General features: G+C 41.8%; 1 protein-coding gene and 1 long non-coding RNA gene across 3 annotated transcripts; both read left to right on the top strand.

The window, feature by feature from the left end:
* Positions 1 to 638: 638 nt before the first annotated feature.
* On the top strand, positions 639 to 10,989 carry LOC134203577 (uncharacterized). Of its 2 annotated transcripts, none has more exons than XR_009977647.1 (3): positions 639 to 1,319; positions 1,571 to 1,951; positions 10,928 to 10,989. It is a non-coding gene; the product is annotated as an uncharacterized LOC134203577 (long non-coding RNA). The 2 variants fall into 2 exon arrangements; XR_009977648.1 differs by lacking the exon at positions 10,928 to 10,989 and adding an exon at positions 2,015 to 2,937.
* Positions 10,990 to 11,804: 815 nt separating this feature from the next.
* On the top strand, positions 11,805 to 17,314 carry LOC134203579 (isoleucine--tRNA ligase, cytoplasmic-like). Its single transcript, XM_062678443.1, is given in 5 exon segments — positions 11,805 to 12,138; positions 12,362 to 12,627; positions 12,630 to 12,895; positions 13,064 to 14,331; positions 15,408 to 17,314. Coding segments are annotated over 5 exon segments (3,678 nt in total). The 5' UTR covers positions 11,805 to 11,998; the 3' UTR covers positions 17,146 to 17,314.
* Positions 17,315 to 20,303: the final 2,989 nt, after the last annotated feature.

Below are 20,303 nucleotides of genomic sequence, written 5' to 3'. Positions count from 1 at the left end.
ACTTATAAGGAAACAGGGGTTAAAAATTCCCAAAAAAGAACTTGATTGTTTTTCAATAGTTCCAGGCGAAAAAAATATAGGTATCTTAAGAAAAGTGTCTCAGAAAATTAGAAGGAATCATTTGAGCGAAAAATATTTTTTCACGGGAAAGGTCTATTTAGAGTAATTTCCAAAAATACGTATTTTGACCTCAACAACAACCCTACTTGTCTTTAGTATATCGTACTTGACTCGACTAAGTCCTATACCGACATTTTGATTATTGAAACCTCGATATTCTACGATTTTTAAATAATTTTCTACACGTAAAAAAATTTAATGTTGTTTATTATTAATATTTCTAATACTTTTTGCCAAAGCAGGCGCTTAATGACATGTATAAGAAAAACTTATACATCGCATTAGCCACATACATTAGGAAACTTATACTTTTCATTAACTTATGAATGCTATTAGCTTTTTGATATGGGACCATTCATTAGGTGGCATAATGAAGAGTATAAGTATTTTCGAATGGTTTTTTGCCATAACATATAAGGTTATTTTTTTACGTGTAATTCCTGTACCTTCTAAACTCCATACAGACAAATACAGACATTTTCCCGCACGGAAGGATGTCTAAAAGCGAACAGGAATCTACCTGAATAGGACGCAAACCACCTTAGCCAAGTTTCAAAATAAGTTTGGACCCAAACCAAATGTATAATTCCCCTTGATTTTTTCGAGTGTATTTGTTTACCTCCTACATACTCACTGTTGAATCGGTTTAGCCGGTTTAGCTGTTTAGTATAGATCTGAGATATTGTCTCGCGCCTTTTGCAGTCGCCAATTTTCTACTCCCGAATTCAGATTGGAAAAGCAGCTGAGAAATTATTTATCTCGAAAATTGTTCATGCTCAGTGGTTGCGTGGTAACCAGTTTATTTAGTAAGAACTGTTAAAAATAATTACGGGATTCGACGGATTCGACTCGTGCGTTTTGGCGGAGGCGGCAATGGCAGTGTAAGTGGTCAGCGGAAAAAGATCGATGGCGTTGCGGCACGTGGAAAAATTATACCGTGAACCCGGCCACCAGCAAGGAAGATGTCATTGCCCTCGAAAGGTTCCTTGAAAATAAGAGCTCCTTGTCAATTGCTACGGTACGAGACTGCTTTGTCTAGTCGTTTTCAGTTCCGGTACCAGCATAAATAGTAGTGGAAGCCTGAGCCGCCTTCAGTGGCGTCATCCTCTTCGTCGATTTCTTCATATCATCATTTCCGGGTGTACCTTGAAAGCCGGCGGAGATAGGGCGAACTGAGTTCCATACAGGCTGTGATACAGGTAAGTGAAAAAAAATGTTTCTTAAAAGAACTGTTTACGCGATAGACTTCGAGTTTTATCGCTTGATGTAATGTCACAAATATTAACAGCGAAAATTTGATTTGTGAGCATTTACATAAAGATAACCGTTATCAAATGATAAAACTCGTAGTCTGAATCAATACCTAATCCCCTAATCCTAACGGTTTATACTCATTAAAATAGTAACCGCTATTCTAACGATCTTTTTTTAATTTTCTGCCATTCAACAGTTATAAACCGTTCGGCAAGAAAACAGCTGGTGCTATGTAAAATGTACTCCACCTTCGGTAAGGAATATATCAGCAGAAAAGGACGGTTAGGAAAGTTCCGATCAATGCTTGCCGATTGACGTGAATGTCTGACAACACGGTTCTGAGCAGCGTAACATGGGACTATAGCATATATATTTATGAAGCTGTCGGTCAGGATTACTTGGATTCGGACAGAATGCGATTCTCCACCTTGCTTTCTGATATGCATTACATATAATCGGACTAGCGCTTCTTGCTTCCAATGGGGCCAGACAACAATTACGCTGGAGTTCGGTCGCAGTCTTGAGGCAACGGACAGTGTCATAGTGAGGCATAGTGGAACTATTTGATTTGAACCAGGTAGGTATACTTTTTTATCTGACGTACAAACTTCCACAACTATTAGAAAAAAATATACTACAGAGCCATGCACAATAAGAACATTCTAAATCTGAAGCTCACTTTAATCAAGATTGTCGAATAGATACGGATTATAAAAACCATACAGCGGTCGAGATTTCATGATTGCACGATTGAATCATAGATTCGGATATATGTGCAAGAATAGTAATGTATAGTTGAGTTCATGGTAAAATCAGCAGCTCACAGTTTCAAATATGGGTACTTACAAGATATTGGTGTTATGGTCCTGTAGGTATCCGTCATGTAAGTATGTAAAAAATCATAAAATCTAGAAGCAACCCTCAAATTTGATCAGCATTAGTACTGAAATCTAGTAGAGTAAAACCTGTAAGTTTCTATGTCATAGCTTCTGTCCCAGTAGGGATTCTTAGGGAGTTCAGAAAGGATTCCTTTAGAAATTTGATAGCGATTCCTTCGAGAATCCAGCAGAGGTTCATTCAGGAATCCGGTAGAGATTCCCTTAGAAATTCAATAGCGATTCCTTTTGTAACCCAAAAGAATTCCTTTGAGACTCCAAAAAGAGTTTCTTGAAGATTCCAGTAATATTCCTTCGGCAAACCAAATGAAATGCACCAGGGATTCCTTCTGGAATTCAACAGCGATTCTTTCTAGAAGGGAGTTCTTTGGGAATCTGAAAGAGATTCTTTTGAGAAACCAAATGAGATTCCTTTAGAGCTCCAGCAAAAGGGAGCCAATTCTTTAAGAATCCAGAAAGAATTATATCGAGATTTATTTAAAAATGCAATAGGGATTCCTTAGGAAGTGCCATTGAGTTTTCTTGGGGAATGCGATGGAGATTCTTTTTGGAATATGATAGAGATTCCTTCAGGAACGCGATACACATTGTGGATATTCATTTGGGAATATAATTTAGATTGTTTCGGGAATGCGATCAAGATTCCATCGTGAATGCAATAAAGACTCCTTCGGGAATGCGTTAAGGATTTCTTCTACAATGCGGCAGGATTCCTTCGGGAATGCGATAGACAATCCTCCGTTAATGCAAAAGGGATTCCTTCGGGAATTCATAAAAGATTCTGTAGAGAATTCCAAAAGTTCTTTCAGTAATTCTTCCAGCTCCTCTTGAAGTTCATCTAGTAATTGCTCGGGAAGTTCATCCGGGAATTCTAGTTCTTCTAGGAATTTCTCTGGAAGTTTCTCCAGGAATTCCTGCTAAATTTCCTCTGGGCATTTCTTCGGAAGTCCCTTCAGGAATTCCTTCGTAAGTTCTTCCAGGAATTATCCCAGCAGTTTCTCCAGAATTTCCTTAGGAGGGAATTGTTTTGGAAGCTTCTCCAGGAATTCCTTCTGAATTCCTTCGGGCATTTCTTCGGAAGTTCCTCCACGAATTCCTTTGGAAGTTCTCTCAGGAATTCCTCTCAGAAGTCGTCGTTTCAGAGGTCGTAATCTGAATAGACTATAAAGATCCTCCGGGCATTTCTTCGTAAGCTTCTTTCTAAAGATCCTCCAGAAATTCTTCCTGGCATTTCTTCGTAAGTTCCTCCATTCTATAGACAATTCCTTAAGGATTTCCTTCGTAAGTTCCTCCAGGAATTTATTCGGAAGTTCTTCCGGGAATTCCATCGAAAGTTCCTCCAGGAATTCCTCCTAAAGTTTCTCCAGTAATTCTTCTTGAAGATCCTCCGGCATTTATTCGAATATTCTTCCAGGGATTCATTCGAAAGTTCCTCCAGGAATTCTTCCGGAAGTTCCTCCTGAAGTTCTTTCAGGCATTTCTTCGGAAGTTCCTCCAGAAATAGCTTCGGAAATTCCATCAGGAATTCCTTTGCAAGTTCTTCCAGGAATTCATCTGGATGTTTCTCTAGGAATTCCTATAGAAATTTCTCCAGTAATTCTTCCTGAAGATCCTTAAAGCATTTCTTTGTAAGTTCCTTCAAAAATTCCTCCGTCAGTTTCTACAAGAATTCCTCCTAATGTTCCTCCGGGCATTCCATCGGAAATTCCTCCTCAAGTTTTTCCAGTAATTCTTCTTAAGATATCTTCGAGCATTTTTTCTTAAGCTCATCCAAAAATTCCTCTGGAAGTTCCTCCAGGAATTCCTGCGCAAGTTCCTTTAGAATTTCTTTCGGAAGTTTTTCCAGGAAAACCCTTCGAAAGTTCCTTCAGGAATTCTTTCGGAAGTTCCTCCAGGGATTGCTTCGGAAGTTCCTTCAGGAATTGCTTCGGAAGTTCCACCAGTAATTCCTTCGAAAGTTCTTCCAGGAATTTATTCGGAAGTTCCTCCAGGGATTGCTTCGGAAATTCCTTCGCAAGTTATTCCAGCAATTCATCTAGAAGTTCCTCCAGAAATTCCTCGGGAAGTTTCTCAAGGAATTCCTTCAGTTATTCTTCTCTAAGATCCTCAGAGAATTCCTTTGTAAGTTTCTCCAAAAATTCCTCCGTTAGTTTCCCCAGGAATTCCTCCTAATGCTCCTCCAGGAATTCCTTGGCAAGTTCTTTCAGGAATTCCTTCGGAAGTTCCTCCAGGAATTCCTCCTATTTTCAAGTAATTCTTCTTGATGATCCTTCATGCCTTTCTTCGTCAGCTTCTTTCTAAAGTTCCTCCAGAAATTCTTCCTTAAGATCCTTAAGATTAATTCCTTCCAGTTATTCTTTTGGAAGTTCATCCAGGAATTCTTTCAGAAGTTCCTCCAGGAATTCCTTGGCAAGTTCTTCCAGGAAATCCTTCGGAAGGTCCTTCAGGAATTTCTTCGGAAGTTCTTCCTGGAATTCCTCCTAAATATTTTCAAGTTATTCTTCCTAATGATCATTAGGGCATTTTTTCGTAAGCTTGGCAAGTTCTTTTAGAAATTCCTTCGAAAGCTATTTCAGAAATTCTTTCAGAAATTCCTTCGGAATTTCCTTCAGGCTTTTCTTCGAAAGTTCCTCCAGGAATTCCTCTCCAAGTTTTTCCTGATGATCCTCCGGGCATTTCTTTGGAAGTTCCTTCAGGGATTCGTTCTAAAGTCCATCCAGGAATTCTTCTGAGAACTCATCCTGAAGTTACTTCAGGCATTTTTTCGGAGGTTCCTTCAGAAATTCCTCCGGAAGTTCCTACAGGAATTCCAACGAAAGTTCCTCCTGGAATTCCTCCTGAAGTTTCTCTAGTAATTCTCCCTGAAGATCCTCTATGCATTTCTTCGGAAGTTCCTCCTGAAGTTTCTTCAGGCATTCATTCGGAAGTTCCTCCAGGGATTGCTTCGGAAGTTCCTCCAGGAATAGCTTTAGAAATCGCTTCAGGAATTCCTTTGCAAGTTCTTCCACTTCCTTCAGTAATTCTTCCTGAAGATTCTCAGAGCATTTTTTTGTAAGTTCCTTCAAAAATTCCTCCGTTAGTTTCTACTGGAATTCTAACAAATTTTCCCCGCTCCTTCAGGCTTTTCTTCGGAAGCTCTCTCAGGAATTCATCTTAAAGTTTTTCCAGCAATTCTTCCTGATGATCCTCCGGGCATTTCTCCGTAAGCTTCTTTCTAAAGTTCCTCCAGAAACTCTTTCTTAAGATCCACTTGGCATTTCTTCGTATATTCCTCCATTTCATAGAAAGTTCCTCCAGGAATTCCTTCGGAAGTTCTTCTAGAAATTCCTTCGTAAGTTCCTCTTGGAATTCCTTCGAAAGCTCCTCCAGGAATTGCTTCGGAAGTTCCTCCAGGCTTTTCTTCGGAAGTTCCTCCAGGAATTCCATTCAGAGCATTAGTGATTAATCATAGATTTAATCATGATTAATGAATAATGGGTTATTTAATCATTATTCATTAATCATAATCATACAAAAAATACGATTTAATCATTAATCACTAATCGTTAATCATAGAATTTTAAATTTAATCATTAATCACTAATCATATTCATAACTGTTTTGAGTTTATTCATTAATCATCAATTTTAATCATTGCATACATCGCTTTTATTCAATAATCTTTAATCATAATCATATAATTTCTATACCTTTTAATAAACCAATTTGAAAAAAAGTTACTTGCTTTTTGATCACTATGCAAATCATTCAATTTGATTATTCATAATCATCAATCATTAATCATATCGATCGTTAATCATTAATCATACACATATTGTGTCAACATTTAATCATGATTGATAATCGTTAATCATACTCCAAACCTTTTATTCATTAATCATAATCGTTAATCATTGTCAAAAATTATTTTAATCGTTAATCATAATCATTAATCATTGTCAAAAACGAATAAATCATTATTCATAATCTTGAATCATAGAATTGAATGATTTAATCATAACAAATTTAATCATTCATTGGAAGCTTTATTCATTAACGCTCTGATTGTAAGTTCTCCCAAGAATTCCTTTCGAAAGTTCCTTCAGGGATTGCTTCGGAAGTTCATCCTGGAATTTCTTTCAGAAGCTCCTCCAAGAATCCCTTTCGGAAGTTCATCCAGGAATTTCTCCGGAAGTTCCTCCAGAAATTCCTTTGCAAATTTCTCCAGGAATTCCTTCGGAAGTTCCTCCAGGAATTCATTTTAAATTTTTTCCAGTAATTCCTCCTGTAGATCCTTCGGGCCTTTCTTCGGAAGTTTCTCCAGAAATTCCTTCGGATGCTCCACCAAGAATTCCTTCGAAAGTTCCTCCAGAAATTGCTTTGGAAGTTCTTCAGAAATTCCTTCGGATGTTCCTCCAGGAATTTCTGCGCAAGTTCCTTAAGGAATTCCTTCGGAAGTATCTCCAGGAAGTTTCTCCAGGATTTCCTCCTAATGTTGCTCTGGACATTCCATCGGAACTTCTTCCAGGAATTCCTTCATAAGTTCTTTCACTTCAGGAATTTCTTCGGAAGTTCCATCAGGAATCCCTTCGGAAGTTTCTCTAGGAATTGCTTCGGAAGTTCTTTCAGGAGCTCCTCCGGAAGTTCCTTCAGGCATTCATTCGGAAGGTCCTCCAGGGATTGCTTCGGAAGTTCCTCCAGAAACAGCTTTGGAAATCGCTTCAGGAATTCCTTTGCAAGTTCTTCCACTTCCTTCAGTAATTCTTCCTGAAGATTCTCAGGGCATTTTTTTGTAAGTTCCTTCAAGAGTTCCTCCGTTAGTTTCTATTGGAATTCTAACAAATTTTCCCCGCTCCTTCAGGCTTTTCTTCGGAAGCTCTCTCAGGAATGCATCTTAAAGTTTTTCCAGCAATTCTTCCTGATGATCCTCCGGGCATTTCTCCGTAAACTTCTTTCTAAAGTTCCTCCAGAAACTCTTTCTTAAGATCCACTTGGCATTTCTTCGTATATTCCTCCATTTCATAGAAAGTTCCTCCGGGAATCCCATCGAAAGTTCCTTCAGGAATTCCACCTGAAATTTCTCGGAAAATCCTTCAGGCATTTTTTCGGAAGTTCGTCCAGGAATTCTTGCGCAAGTTCCTCCAGGAATTCCTGCGCAAGTTCCGCCAGGAATTCCTTTAAAAGTTCCTCCAGGAATTTCTTCGGGATTGTTCCTCCAGGAATTCCAGGCATTGCTGGAAGTTCCATCAGGAATTGCTTCGTAAGTTCCTCCAGGAATTTCTTCGGAAGTTTCTTCAGGAATTCTTTCGCAATTTCTTCATGGAATTCATCCGGAAGTTCCTCCAGGAATTCCTTGGGAAGTTTCTCAAGGAATTTCTTGGGAAGTTTCTCAAGGTGTTCCTCCAGGAATTCCTTAGGTAATTCTTCCTAAAGATCCTCAGAGCGTTTTTTTGTAAGTTCATTCAAAAATTACTCCGTTAGTTTTCCCAGGAATTCCTTCAAATGTTCCTCCGGGTATTCCATCGGAATTTCCTCCAGGAATTCTCTGGCAAGTTCTTTCAGGAATTCCTCCAAAAGTTCCTCCAGGAATTCATTCAGTAATTCTTCCTGAAGACCCTCAGACCTTTTCTTTGTAAGTTCCCCCAAAAAATCCTCCGTTAGTTTCTCTAGGAATTCCTTCCAATATTCCTCAGGAATTCCTTCGGAAGTTCCTCAAGAATTCCTCCTAAAAATTTTCAAGTATTTCTTATTCTTCGGGCCTTTCTTCGTAAGCTTCTTTCTAAAGCTGCTCCAGAAAATCTTCCTTAAGATTAATTCCTTCCTGGAATTCGTTTGGAAGATCCTCCAGGAATTCCAGGAATTCCTTTCAAAAGCTCTACCAGCAATTCCTCTCAAAAATTCATCCAGGAATTGCTTCGGAAGTTCCTCCAGAAATTCTTCCTTAAGATCCTCTTGGTATTTCTTCGTAAGTTCCTCCATTTTATAGAAAGTTCCTCCAGGATTTTCTTCGGAAGTTCCTCCAGGGTTTCCATCGGAAGTTCCTCCAGGAATTTCTTCGAAAGTTTCTTCAGTAATCTTTCCTGAAGATCCTCCGAGCATTTCTTTGTAAGTTTTTTCCAGGGATTCCTTCGAAAGTTCCTCCAGAAATTTTTTCGAAAGTTCCTCCTGAAATTTCTTTAGGCATTTTTTTTGGAAGTTCCTCCAGGAATGCCTTCGGAAATTCCTTCGCAAGTTCTTCCAGAATTTCATCTGGAAGTTGCTCCATGAATTTTTAGGAAGTTTCTCAAGGAATTCCTCCGGAAATTCCATCAGTAATTCTTCCTGAAGATCCTCAGAGATTTCTTTGTAAGTTCCTCCAGGAATTTCTCCGTTAGTTTCTCCATGAATTTCTCCTAATGTTCCTCCTGGCATTCCATCGGAAGTTCCACGGGGAATTTCTTGGCAAGTTCTTTCAGGAATTCATTCGGAAATTCCTTAAGGAATTCATTCGGAAATTCCTTAAGGAATTCCTTCGGACGTTTCTCCAGGAGTTCCTTCTGAAGTTCCTCTTAAAGTTGTTCCAGTAATTCTTTCTGGTGATTCTCCGGGCATTTCTTCGTAAGCTTCTTTCTAAAGTTCCTCCAGAAATTATTTCTTGAGATCCTCTTGGCATTTCTTCGAATGTTCCTGCATTCCATCGAAGGTTCGTCCGGGAATTACTTCGGAAATTATTTCAGGATTTCCCTCGAAAGTTGCTCTTGGAATTCCTTCAGAAGTTCCTTCAGGAATTCCTTCGAAAATTCGTACACGAAGTCCTTCGAAAGTTCTTCCAGGAATTCCTCCGGAAGTTTCTCTAGTAAATCCTCCGGAAGTTCAAGCATTCCATCGCAAGTTCTTACGGGAATTTTTCGCAAGTTCCTTCAGGAATTTTTTTGGAAGTTTCTCCAGGAAGTTTCTCCAGGAATTCCTCCTAATGTTTCTCCGGTCATTTCATCGGAAGTTCCTCCAGGAATTCCTTCGCTAGCTCCTACAGGAACTCCATTCCATTGGGAGTTCCTATAGTTCCCTACTGCATCCTCAAAAAGAATTTCTACGCGATCCCGAAGAAATCGCTAGTAGATTTCCGAAGGAATCTCCTCTAAATTTCAAAAGGAGTTGTTAAGCCCCAAACGCAATACGACGGAACGGCGACGGAAACGGAAAACTTGACAGTTAGCCCATATATTTTTTGTCAAATTTGCCGTTTCCGTCGCCGTTCCGTTGTATTGAGTTTGGGGCTTTACTGGAGGGAATCCATACTGGATTCCCGAAAGAAACGTTACTGTAACTCCGAAGGATTTTTTACTCGATCATCGAAGGAATCCCAACTAGCAATCCCGAAGCAACCGTCACCAGATCCCCAAGGAATCTCTACTTGATTCCCAAAGGAATCTCCAATGGATTCCCGACCAAATCGCTATTGGATCCACAAGCATTCTGTTCATCAATCTCAAAAGGAACTCTGCTGAAATCTCTACTGGATCTCCGGAAGAATATGGTTTCCTGGAGGAGTTCCCTTGAATTACCAAAGGATTCTCTACGACAGGATCCCGGAGTAATCCCAACTAAATTTCCAAGGGAATAGTTGCTAGAACCCGAATGAATTCCTACTGGATCCCCGAAGGAAACCCAGCTGAAATCCCGAAGAAACCCTTACTGGATTCCCAAATGAGTTCCCATTGAATTCTTTATGGTATCAATACTGCTTTCCCGGAGTAATCCCTACTTGATTCCCGAAATAATCCCTCTTATATTAAAAAAAAAAACTTGATTCAAAAAGAGTTCCCACTGAATTCCTAAAGGAATCATCATTGGATCGTCAAATTTCCAAAATTATCATTACAGGCGAGATTACAGGATAGTTGAAAAGAAAATCTACTGGATTCCCAAAGGATTCGTTACCGTAACCTCGACGGATCGTCAAAACAATCCCTATTGAATCCTTGCAGAAATCGTTACTGGACCCTCCTGAAAAAATCATCACTGAATTCCCAAAGGAATCATTAAATATTAGATCGTCAAAGGAATCCCTAATGAATTCCTGAAATCCACTGGTAAAAGAAATTCACTGGATTAGTGGATTCCCGTTGGAGTCCTTACTGGACCGACGAAGAAATCACTTACTGGATTCCTGGAAGCCGGTATGCTCGGAAGATTTTTTTAGGATTTATTATAGCATCTGCCCAGTATTTCCAAGGCAACCCAACCAAAGTTACGCCCAGGATTCCCGAAGGAACTGATCAGAATTATCAAAGGAATCCTTCTCGTATTTCCGAAGGAGTTTTCCCAAGATTTACTACAGAAATCATTCAGGATTTCCTAAGAAGTTCGATCAGCATTTCGAAGGAATTCGTCTTGGATTCCTGAAGAAGTCCGTCCAGCATTCTCGAAACAATTCTCCAGGAATTCAAAACCAATTTCACGAAAAAAACATTGAAAGAATAACTTTAGTAAGTCCAAAAGAATAACATAAGGAATTTAGAGAATTTCTCAAGGAATTCAGATAGTATCCTGCCTTTATTTACGAGAGAAATTATCTTACAATAGAAAGAATTTAGAATTCCTAAAGAATTATTTTATTAATGCGAGAGAATTCCAAAACAATCTCCTCCAGGTATTTCAGATACTTCAGTTTTAACCTTTTTTATCCTAATTTGCAGAATTGCATCCCGGTGGAAATCCGGTTTGCGACATCTGGCGGTAAATACCATCTGAGGCGACCCCCAAAACCGAAGGAAATCCCTGGATACACGTGGGCGGACACATCCCGTGATGATCGTGACCCAAGTGACCACACGTCGATTTCATTGGGACGAGACGTTCTCCGACACAATCCAATCGGTGATGATACCTGAAATCGCGATGACGTGACTCCGTATGCCATTCCGTCCCACTACACTTGGGAATATTTTATAGATCATCAAACAACTCCGCCGGATAACCACTTATTGGCCATCGTATATATGTAATTGGCGATTTCCAAATGCGGGTGCGCAATAAAAACCGAGATTATTAATAAATGTAAAGAAAAAAAATCATTTAGAAATATATTTTTTTTTCAAATTCGAAATATAATGTAAACATTAGTAAAAAAATAAAAAGAAGAATCGAGGTATCCATATCTCCATAATTTCTAGTAAAAATCTAGGAGAACTGTAGTACCCATGTCTTTTAGATATCTCCGCGTTATCTAAGAGAACCGATATGTCAAATCCCTTTCGGTTCAAACGGTTTACTCGTCTAAAATTTGAGGTAGACACCGGTGCAAACGGTTGTTGCATTTGAGGCGGATTTGAGGTGTGACAGGTTCTAGATATCGAAGAAAAATATCTAGGAGACTCAACTTTTTGTCTCAGAGATATCGCGGAGATGTCTAGAACAAATTTCCGAGCGGGAATTGCTGAGATTGATACAGACTTCTAAAAATTGTATCTGGCATCCCTGATGCTTGACAACAAAACAGAAACAAAAATCTTGCCCGTGTGTTGGTGATGTCGGCGTGCGTGTTGGCATTTCGCCAAGCTGTCATTTTCCACCACTCGCGTGTGTTTCATTCATTCGCAATTTGGTCATCGTTCTTTTCGATCGAAGTTTTCAGACGAAAATGTGCTAGCGGAATTTTTTGTCGCAGTGGAAAGTGCTTTTATCCTCCATAAAATAAAAGTTGCTAGTGTTGGACATTTGGAAATTGAAGACCTGGTCGAAAATCGCTTCCTTCGAGTAGTTTGGAAATGAATAGCGTTACGGTGGAAGATTTGCGCCGGCTTCCGGAGACTATCAGTTTTCCTAGCGAGGAAGAAAAGGTTTTCGCCTACTGGAAGCAGGAAAAAGTGTTCGAAGCATGCCTAAAGCAATCGAAAGGAAAACCTAGGTAAGATTTTAATATGATAGCTTTTCCTCTGCTCATTATAAAATGTAAAAGATGCAAAATTCCTTCTCTAACCTTAATTTGCATTGTTGGATCAAATTTCAATAGAACTCATTGTCATAAATATGGAGCTGCATCTGATGCAATATGGATGCAGTTTACATCAATGAATTTTCTGTATTAGTTAAGTATTGTCGATTTTATGACCTTATTTGTTTTATTTAAGGTACACTTTCTACGATGGTCCTCCGTTTGCAACCGGTTTGCCCCATTACGGTCACATCCTGGCCGGGACGGTTAAGGATATCGTTACCCGCTACGCCCACCAGCAGGGATACCACGTGGAGCGTCGCTTCGGTTGGGATTGCCACGGGCTGCCGGTCGAGTACGAAATCGATAAAACACTCAACATCCGCGGTCCGGAGGATGTGGCCAAGATGGGCATCAAGGCGTACAACAACGAGTGCCGTAAGATTGTGATGCGCTACGCGGACGGTGGGAGCAAATCATCGGTCGGATGGGTCGTTGGATTGACTTTAAGAACGACTACAAGACGCTGTACCCGTGGTACATGGAATCGATCTGGTGGGTGTTCAAGCAGTTGTACGTGAAGGGACTGGTTTACCAAGGCGTCAAGGTGATGCCGTACTCGACGGCGTGCACGACGGCGCTATCGAACTTTGAGTCTGGACAGAATTACAAGGAGGTGACCGATCCGGCCGTGTTCGTGTCGTTCCCGATTTTGGGCGATAAGGATAATGTGAGTACATGCATCGATTTCCATTACATTCCAAACTGATTTTTTTAAAAAATGGTTGATGTTTTTGTGCTAGAATAAAATCACATGAAAATAAATCGTGTAACTTAAAAAATCGTCAAACTAATTTCCTGAATTAAAATCGCATCATTTTTAACTTTTTTTTTTCAGGCCGCCCTCATTGGTTGGACGACCACCCCGTGGACTCTGCCCTCAAACTTGGCATGTTGCGTTCACCCCGAGCTCGTCTATGCCCGCGTAAAGGAACTGAAAACCGGCAAGGTATACATCATGATGGAATGTCGTATTGAGTCGTTGTTTAAGGGCCCTGAAAATTACGAAATTATGGATCGGTTCCCCGGTAGCAAGATTGCCGGTCTAAAGTACGAACCATTGTTCGATTATTTCAACAAGTATGATAACGTGGCTTTCCGTGTGCTGTTGGACAATTACGTCACAGAAGAATCTGGTACCGGTGTGGTTCACCAGGCTCCGTACTTTGGCGAGGACGATTATCGCGTTTGCTTAGCTAATGGAGTGATCACGCGCGATCAAGAAATTGTCTGCCCCGTCGATCCCAGTGGGAAGTTTATGGATCCAGTATCGGATTTCAAGGGTCAGTACGTGAAAGACGCGGACAAGAACATCATCAAGTTGCTCAAAGAAAGGGGGCGATTGGTGCTGAGCAGCCAAGTTAAGCACAACTATCCATTCTGCTGGCGATCTGACACTCCACTGATCTACAAGGCCGTCCCGTCGTGGTTCGTTCGGGTCGAACATATGACTAAGCAATTGCTCAGTTGCAGCTCCCAAACCTATTGGGTTCCTGATTATGTGAAGGAGAAACGGTTTGGAAATTGGCTGCGGGATGCACGTGATTGGGCTATCAGTCGTAATCGATATTGGGGTACTCCAATTCCGCTTTGGATTTCTCCCGATGGCCAGGAGATTGTGTGCATCGGAAGCATCGAAGAGTTGGAGAAGTACTCCGGCGTCCGGGTGAACGACCTACATCGCGAAAGTATAGATCACATCGAAATTCCGTCGGCCGTGCCAGGAAACCCGCCACTGCGACGTGTTCCGGAGGTGTTCGACTGTTGGTTCGAGTCCGGTTCTATGCCGTTCGCCCAGAACCACTACCCCTTTGAGAATGCGTCTGATTTCCTGAGTAACAGTTTCCCGGCCGACTTTATTGCTGAGGGTATAGACCAGACGCGCGGTTGGTTCTACACACTGTTGGTTATTTCGACGGCTCTGTTCAACAAACCGCCGTTTAAGAATCTGAACTGTACTGGCCTGGTCCTGGCCGCTGACGGACAAAAGATGAGCAAGCGTAAGAAGAATTACCCCGATCCGATGGAGGTGGTCAACAAGTATGGTGCTGATGCGTTGCGGTTATATTTGATCAACTCGCCGGTTGTGCGAGCCGAAAATTTAAGGTGAGTCAGCTTTATGTTTGTATAATTTGCGTATTTGGCTACGTAGTAACTGTATTTAAACACAGCAACGACAGTAATCGTTAATTGATTTCTTTTGCGATTTTTCGTTATCTATTCATAATTGCTGAATTGCAGGGATTTGACAGTTGTTTTGATTTATGGAGCAGTAAAACAAATTATTATGGTTTTTTAATCGCATTGCTATGCAATGATGCTTCCATTACAGTTTCAAACTTAATGCCAACGTTTGCATTCCATTCACGTAAAACAAAACATTGGTTCTCTGGTCATTGGTCTCTAGACTAGGTTTCTCGAAATTAGGTGTTTTTTTTATTTGAGGGCTGCTAGGCACCAGCATCGTTCTGGTCTTGATAATTTGAATCTGGAAATTTTCTCGGCTTCCTAAAATAATGAATCAAATCTCGCGTGATTTGAGTCCAAATGAGAGACTCTTTCATTACGCTCTCTTTTGCTAATATCAAGGCTAGTTGAAAATTTGTTCCAATATTATCACCTCAGCACACTAGACAAAGCTATTTTCTTCAGATCGGTACTGGAAAATCCAATGTAAATGTTAGTATGGCTTTGTAATAATCTAAAAATCGAAAGAGAAAGTAAACAAAGAGAGCCTCTCTTTTGGACTTACGAAGTTTTCAAAATTCACGCGAAATGCAGTATTGCATAATTTTCTACCTACAGTACCGCATCTTGGCGCTTGCTTTTTTGCGCGATATGCAATTTTAAGTTGACTGCAAAACATTGGTATGACGAAAGCCATCTGTAAATTTCCTCAAAATACGAACTGTTTTGGAATCATAAATAATTTAATGCTAAGCAATCATGAAATGCTACATGAATCATCAGATTTTGGAAACTCTTGCACTTAATCAAATTGATTTAACATAGTTGGAAAGACTGTAAGACTAGGTTCCGATTGCGGAAAGCTTAAAAAATATGCTGCATAATAGTAAGAGGATATAACTACAGTGATCGACGAAGAAAAACGATCGAACATGTTCATATTTTCAACATTTGAAACTAAATTATCCCTAACTTAAATTTCCTTCCAATTTCAGGTTCAAAGAAGATGGCGTGAAGGACATCCTCAAAGACGTATTTTTACCGTGGTACAACGCGTTCCGTTTTCTTCTGCAAAATGCGGATCGCTTGGAAAAGGAAGAGAAGATTGTCTACCGTTACGACGTCGTGCGTCACGCGGAGAATCGTTCCGAAACCGTAATGGACGTGTGGATCACATCCTTCAAAGAATCGTTGCTCGATTTTGTTGCTAAGGAAATGAAGGCCTACCATCTGTACACGGTAGTTCCGCGGTTGACCAAATTCATCGATCAGTTGACCAACTGGTACGTGCGCATGAACCGCAAGCGTATCAAGGGCGAGTATGGCGTTGAAGACTGTCAACATGCGCTGGATACTTTGTACGACGTTCTGTTGGCGATGGTTAAAATGATGGCGCCGTTTACCCCATATTTGACCGAATATATGTTCCAGCGGCTGCGATTGCTGAACAAGGAGAAAATCGACGGAAGCGTGCACTTCCAAATGATGCCCGAATCGAACAAGAAGTACATCAACGTTCCAATCGAGCGTGCAGTTTCGAGGATGCAGGCCGTCGTCGAACTGGGTCGCGTAATGCGTGATCGCAGAACCGTCCCGATTAAATATCCGTTGACTGAGGTCATCGTTATCCATCAGAGCAAAGAATACCTTGATGACATAAAATCGTTGGAAAACTTTATTCAGGACGAGCTGAACGTGCGAAAGATTACTTTGAGTTCGGACAAGCAGAAATATGGAGTGAAGCTGCGAGCGGAACCCGATCATAAAGTCCTTGGAATTCGACTGAAGAACGATTTCAAACAGGTCCTTCAAGCGGTGAAGGCTCTGACTGATGAACAGATCAATGAGCAGGTGAAGCAGGGACATTTTACTGTACTTGGCCATCGGATTGAACTGAACGAACTTCGACTGATTTACCAGTTTGATGAAAATCAATCGAATGGACAGAACTACGAAGCTCATAGCGATAACGACGTGTTAGTGCTACTTGATATGACTCCCAATGAGGAACTGATGAAGGAAGGCGTTGCCCGTGAAATAATTAATCGCATCCAAAAGTTGAAAAAGAAGGCTAAACTAATCCCAACAGATCCGGTGCTGATTTACTACACTGTCAATAAGGACGGGGAAATCAAGAGCGTCGCAGAAAGTCATCAGGAGTTCATTGTAAACACTGTCAAGTCGCCGTTCCTACCATACGGTCCGGAAGCTGCCTCAAAACAAATTTTGATCGAAGAATCCCAGGAACTAAAGGGTGTCCAGATGAACATAGTTATTTGCTCCCCAGTGGATCGACCAATGCCAGCCAGTCCTTGGGTGAACTTGCTCCTGGACGAAAAAATCACCCCACGTTATCAGACTAAACCGTCGCGAGAAGCAACCGTACTGTTGACCAACTTCAAAGGCGACCTGCTGACCCTAGAGCAACTGAACACGGAAATCCATTCTCTATTCGGTTTGAACGACCAAGTCTACAAACTGCTTACAGCCGACGGCAAGCAGCTCGATCGAGTGGATCTCAAGCTTAATCAACAGACTGTATTTATTACACGTGAAGCCGGATTGCCCAACGGCTGGAAGTCGGCAAAAGCGCCCTCCTGCGCCTTCCGAAACGTGGAGTACAAGGGCCGCAAAACGACCCTGCTCGAGGAGAATCCCGTCGGAGTGAAATTGGACGTGGAACAGGTTATGAAAAGGGTTCTTAAGGATGCCAAGCAACTGAAGGTAAACTAAAAAGCCTCTTCTGACTGGTACTTCTGTGCTATTTTAGTAGATTGTGCTCAGTAATAGTGCAGTTATTAGTTTGTCATGAATAACTATTAGGGGCCAATTGAGTTGGTCCGTTAACGTTTATTACATTTGCTAATATAATAATTATATGTGATGCATTGCACATACTTTACCCACTCGTTCGCTGATTGATCCGAAAATGTCCGTAATTAGAACGTCTTAAGATATCTATTAGGCACCTATCTATCACACATTTTATTTGAATGCTCTTTCAGACAATATAAATATAAAGATCTGGTCCGTTGTCGAGCGGCCGTCAACAGAGCCGGCTTGAGAACTTCCTACGAACTTATTCACTATTGGTGATAGATTATTATTTATTATTTTATTTATGTATTCAGGCCGATGTGGCCTGTGCGGGGTATATAAGAGTCTTCTCCATTCGGCTCGGTCCATGGCTACACGTCGCCAACCACGCAGTCTACGGATGATCCGCAAGTCATCTTCCACCTGATCGATCCACCTTGCCCGCTGCGCACCTCGCCTTCTTGTGCCCGTCGGATCGTTGTCGAGTTCTGCCTTCTGCTGCCTGCGCTCACCTCTGTCGTCCTGGTCCTGACGCTAGCTGCGGATCGGGGGACTTCCAGCATCCGACGACAGGCAAGTACAATCAAGTTTTGGTTTCTCCGACGTCTGATGCTGATCCACTTTTCAGTATCCTGCGCTCGGCAAATCGACGCGCTGATTCCCATATATGGCCTTTCTCTGGAAAGCCGAAACGCGCCGCAGAGAGTCTCAAAGGAGCCCTCAACTTCTACGACTCAGTCAAGCCTCTTGCCATCTCCGTTCATCACAGTCGCTCCGGAAGCGGGGAGAGGGTCGTCCAACAACTTGAATACGCCGAAGAACATAATTATCCGTCAGCTCAACCGAGATATGATATCGCACACCTTGCCTCTACATCCAGTACGCTCCCTGGACGCACTCATGCCGCAAGCTCTGAGGAAGCCCCTAATCCTCCCAACTCAGTCGTGCCATTCCTGCCAGCGACCAGCAGACGTCCCGGTCCTGTGCTTAGGTCAGGAGATGGGGTCTTCCGAACTCCTTATGTCGGCAAGTACTCTCAGTCAATGATTTCTTCTCTGCCTGATAGTGTTCCGATTTGCAGTGCTCCATCCGCTCCTCGCCACATGCAGTCCGACATATCCATCTACTACCAGAACGTTGGAGGAATTAACGACCTTCTGGACGAATATCGACTAGCTGTTCTGGATCAGAACTAAGACGTCATAGTGTTTACTGAAACCTGGCTTGATACTCGCACTATTTCGAGCTACGTTTTTGGAGCCGCTTATGAAGTTTTTTGCTGTGATCGCAACACGGAGTACTCCATCTTGGAAGCAAAACTGGTTGAGGACGATTCTTGCGACACCGTTGAGTAAGTATGGGTTGTTATTCAGCTTGCTGACAGGCAACTATTCCTCTGTGCTGTGTACATCCCTCCGGATCGGACTCGCGACTTGGATCTCATTGACACACACTGCCGATCTGTATCTTGTGCATTACATGGACTCCTATTCATAGCGGCTACTTCCATCCGGGCTAGAAAGCTCCACGTTCCACGCAAGTGCCGTTAAACTTCTGGATAACTACAGTATCGCAACGCTATCTCAAATCAATGGCGAGGTTAACGAGAATAATCGCTCTCTGGACCTCTGCTTTGTGAGTTGTCGTACCACGGCACCTTCCATCTGTTTGGCTCCTGCACCCTTAGTTAAAGATGTTGCTCATCACCGCCCTCTATTGATTGCCGTCGAAGATAAAGTTATGCGTGATTTCTTCAACCCCCCAGCCGTGGTGTCGTACGATTTCCATAAGGCGGACCATCGCAGTATTTCTGAAGTGCTATCAAATATGGATTGGGAACACATTCTCGATCCAGTGGACATTAATTCTGATGCAGAAACTTTTTCTCATATCATGGTGTACATCATCGACAGGCATGTCATAAAAAAGTCCGTTCAATCAGACTCTCGGATCCCATGGATGACGAATGCTCTCCGGTCGCTGAAAAGGGGCAAGAAAGCTGCACTCAGAAGTTACACGAAACACCGTACGTTGCCACTCAAATTCCACTATGTCAGACTCAACAACGAGTATAAGCGGATCAGTCGTTATCATTTCCTACGCTACCAAAGAGGGATACAGCGACGACTAAGATCTCACCCAAAGTCCTTTTGGAGCTACGTAAATGAACAGCGCAAAGATACTGGATTTCCATCGTCCATGGTATTCAAATAGTGAATCTGCAAGCACCCAACAAGGTATATGCAACCTGTTCTCAGCTACATTCGCCAGTGTGTTTGAAGACAAACAACTACCTGTTGATGTCGTGACCACCGCTGCCAGCATCGTCCCATTAGTCTTGTGTCCTTACTACAACAACGGATCGGAGCGCAAACTACCATGGAGAGATCCATTTCGCCTCCCTAGTTACGAAGACCGCTGCCAGCTGATCGACCTTTTTATGTTGCGTGTCCGTAGGGACTTAGGCAGAGCACTGACCGTCGCTGATATTATGCAAGGAAGGATCGATTGTCCAGACATTCTGCAACAAATTAACATTAACGTGCAACATCGGCCATTGCGGAATAGCATAATGATGAGACTAACCCTTCGCCGCAACAACTATGGTTTGGGCAACGCACTGAACGGGCTACAAAGAGTTTTTAATAGGGTGGCATCAGTATTTGACTACTACTTGACAAGAGATGCGCTTCGCCGTAGTTTTGTAAATGTTTTTCGACGTAGTAGCTGACGCGCATATGCTAGATAAGTGTATTCAAGTCCCATGACAATTTTATTTTTTGTTGTGATTTTACTGTTTTGTTAATTAGTTATCATTGTAGTGACCATACTAGTTTAAATCATCATTAGGATTACGAACAATCTGTTGATGTACACTATAAATAAACAGAAATACACAGAAACAATTTTAACTGGGTTACTGCTCGACATTCTGGCTATGTGCCCGGCCCACCGCAGACGTCCGATTTTCGCGGTGTGAACGATGGATGGTTCTCCCAGCAGCTCATGCAACTCGTGGTTTATTCGCCTCCTCCACGTACCGTCCTCCATCTGCACCCCACCATAGATGGAAC

Source organism: Armigeres subalbatus, unplaced genomic scaffold (assembly GCF_024139115.2).
Source record: "Armigeres subalbatus isolate Guangzhou_Male unplaced genomic scaffold, GZ_Asu_2 Contig1979, whole genome shotgun sequence".
NCBI lineage: Eukaryota > Metazoa > Arthropoda > Insecta > Diptera > Culicidae > Armigeres > Armigeres subalbatus.
The sequence above is the reverse complement of the archived record's forward strand: the minus strand, read 5'-3'. Positions and strand labels throughout refer to the sequence as shown.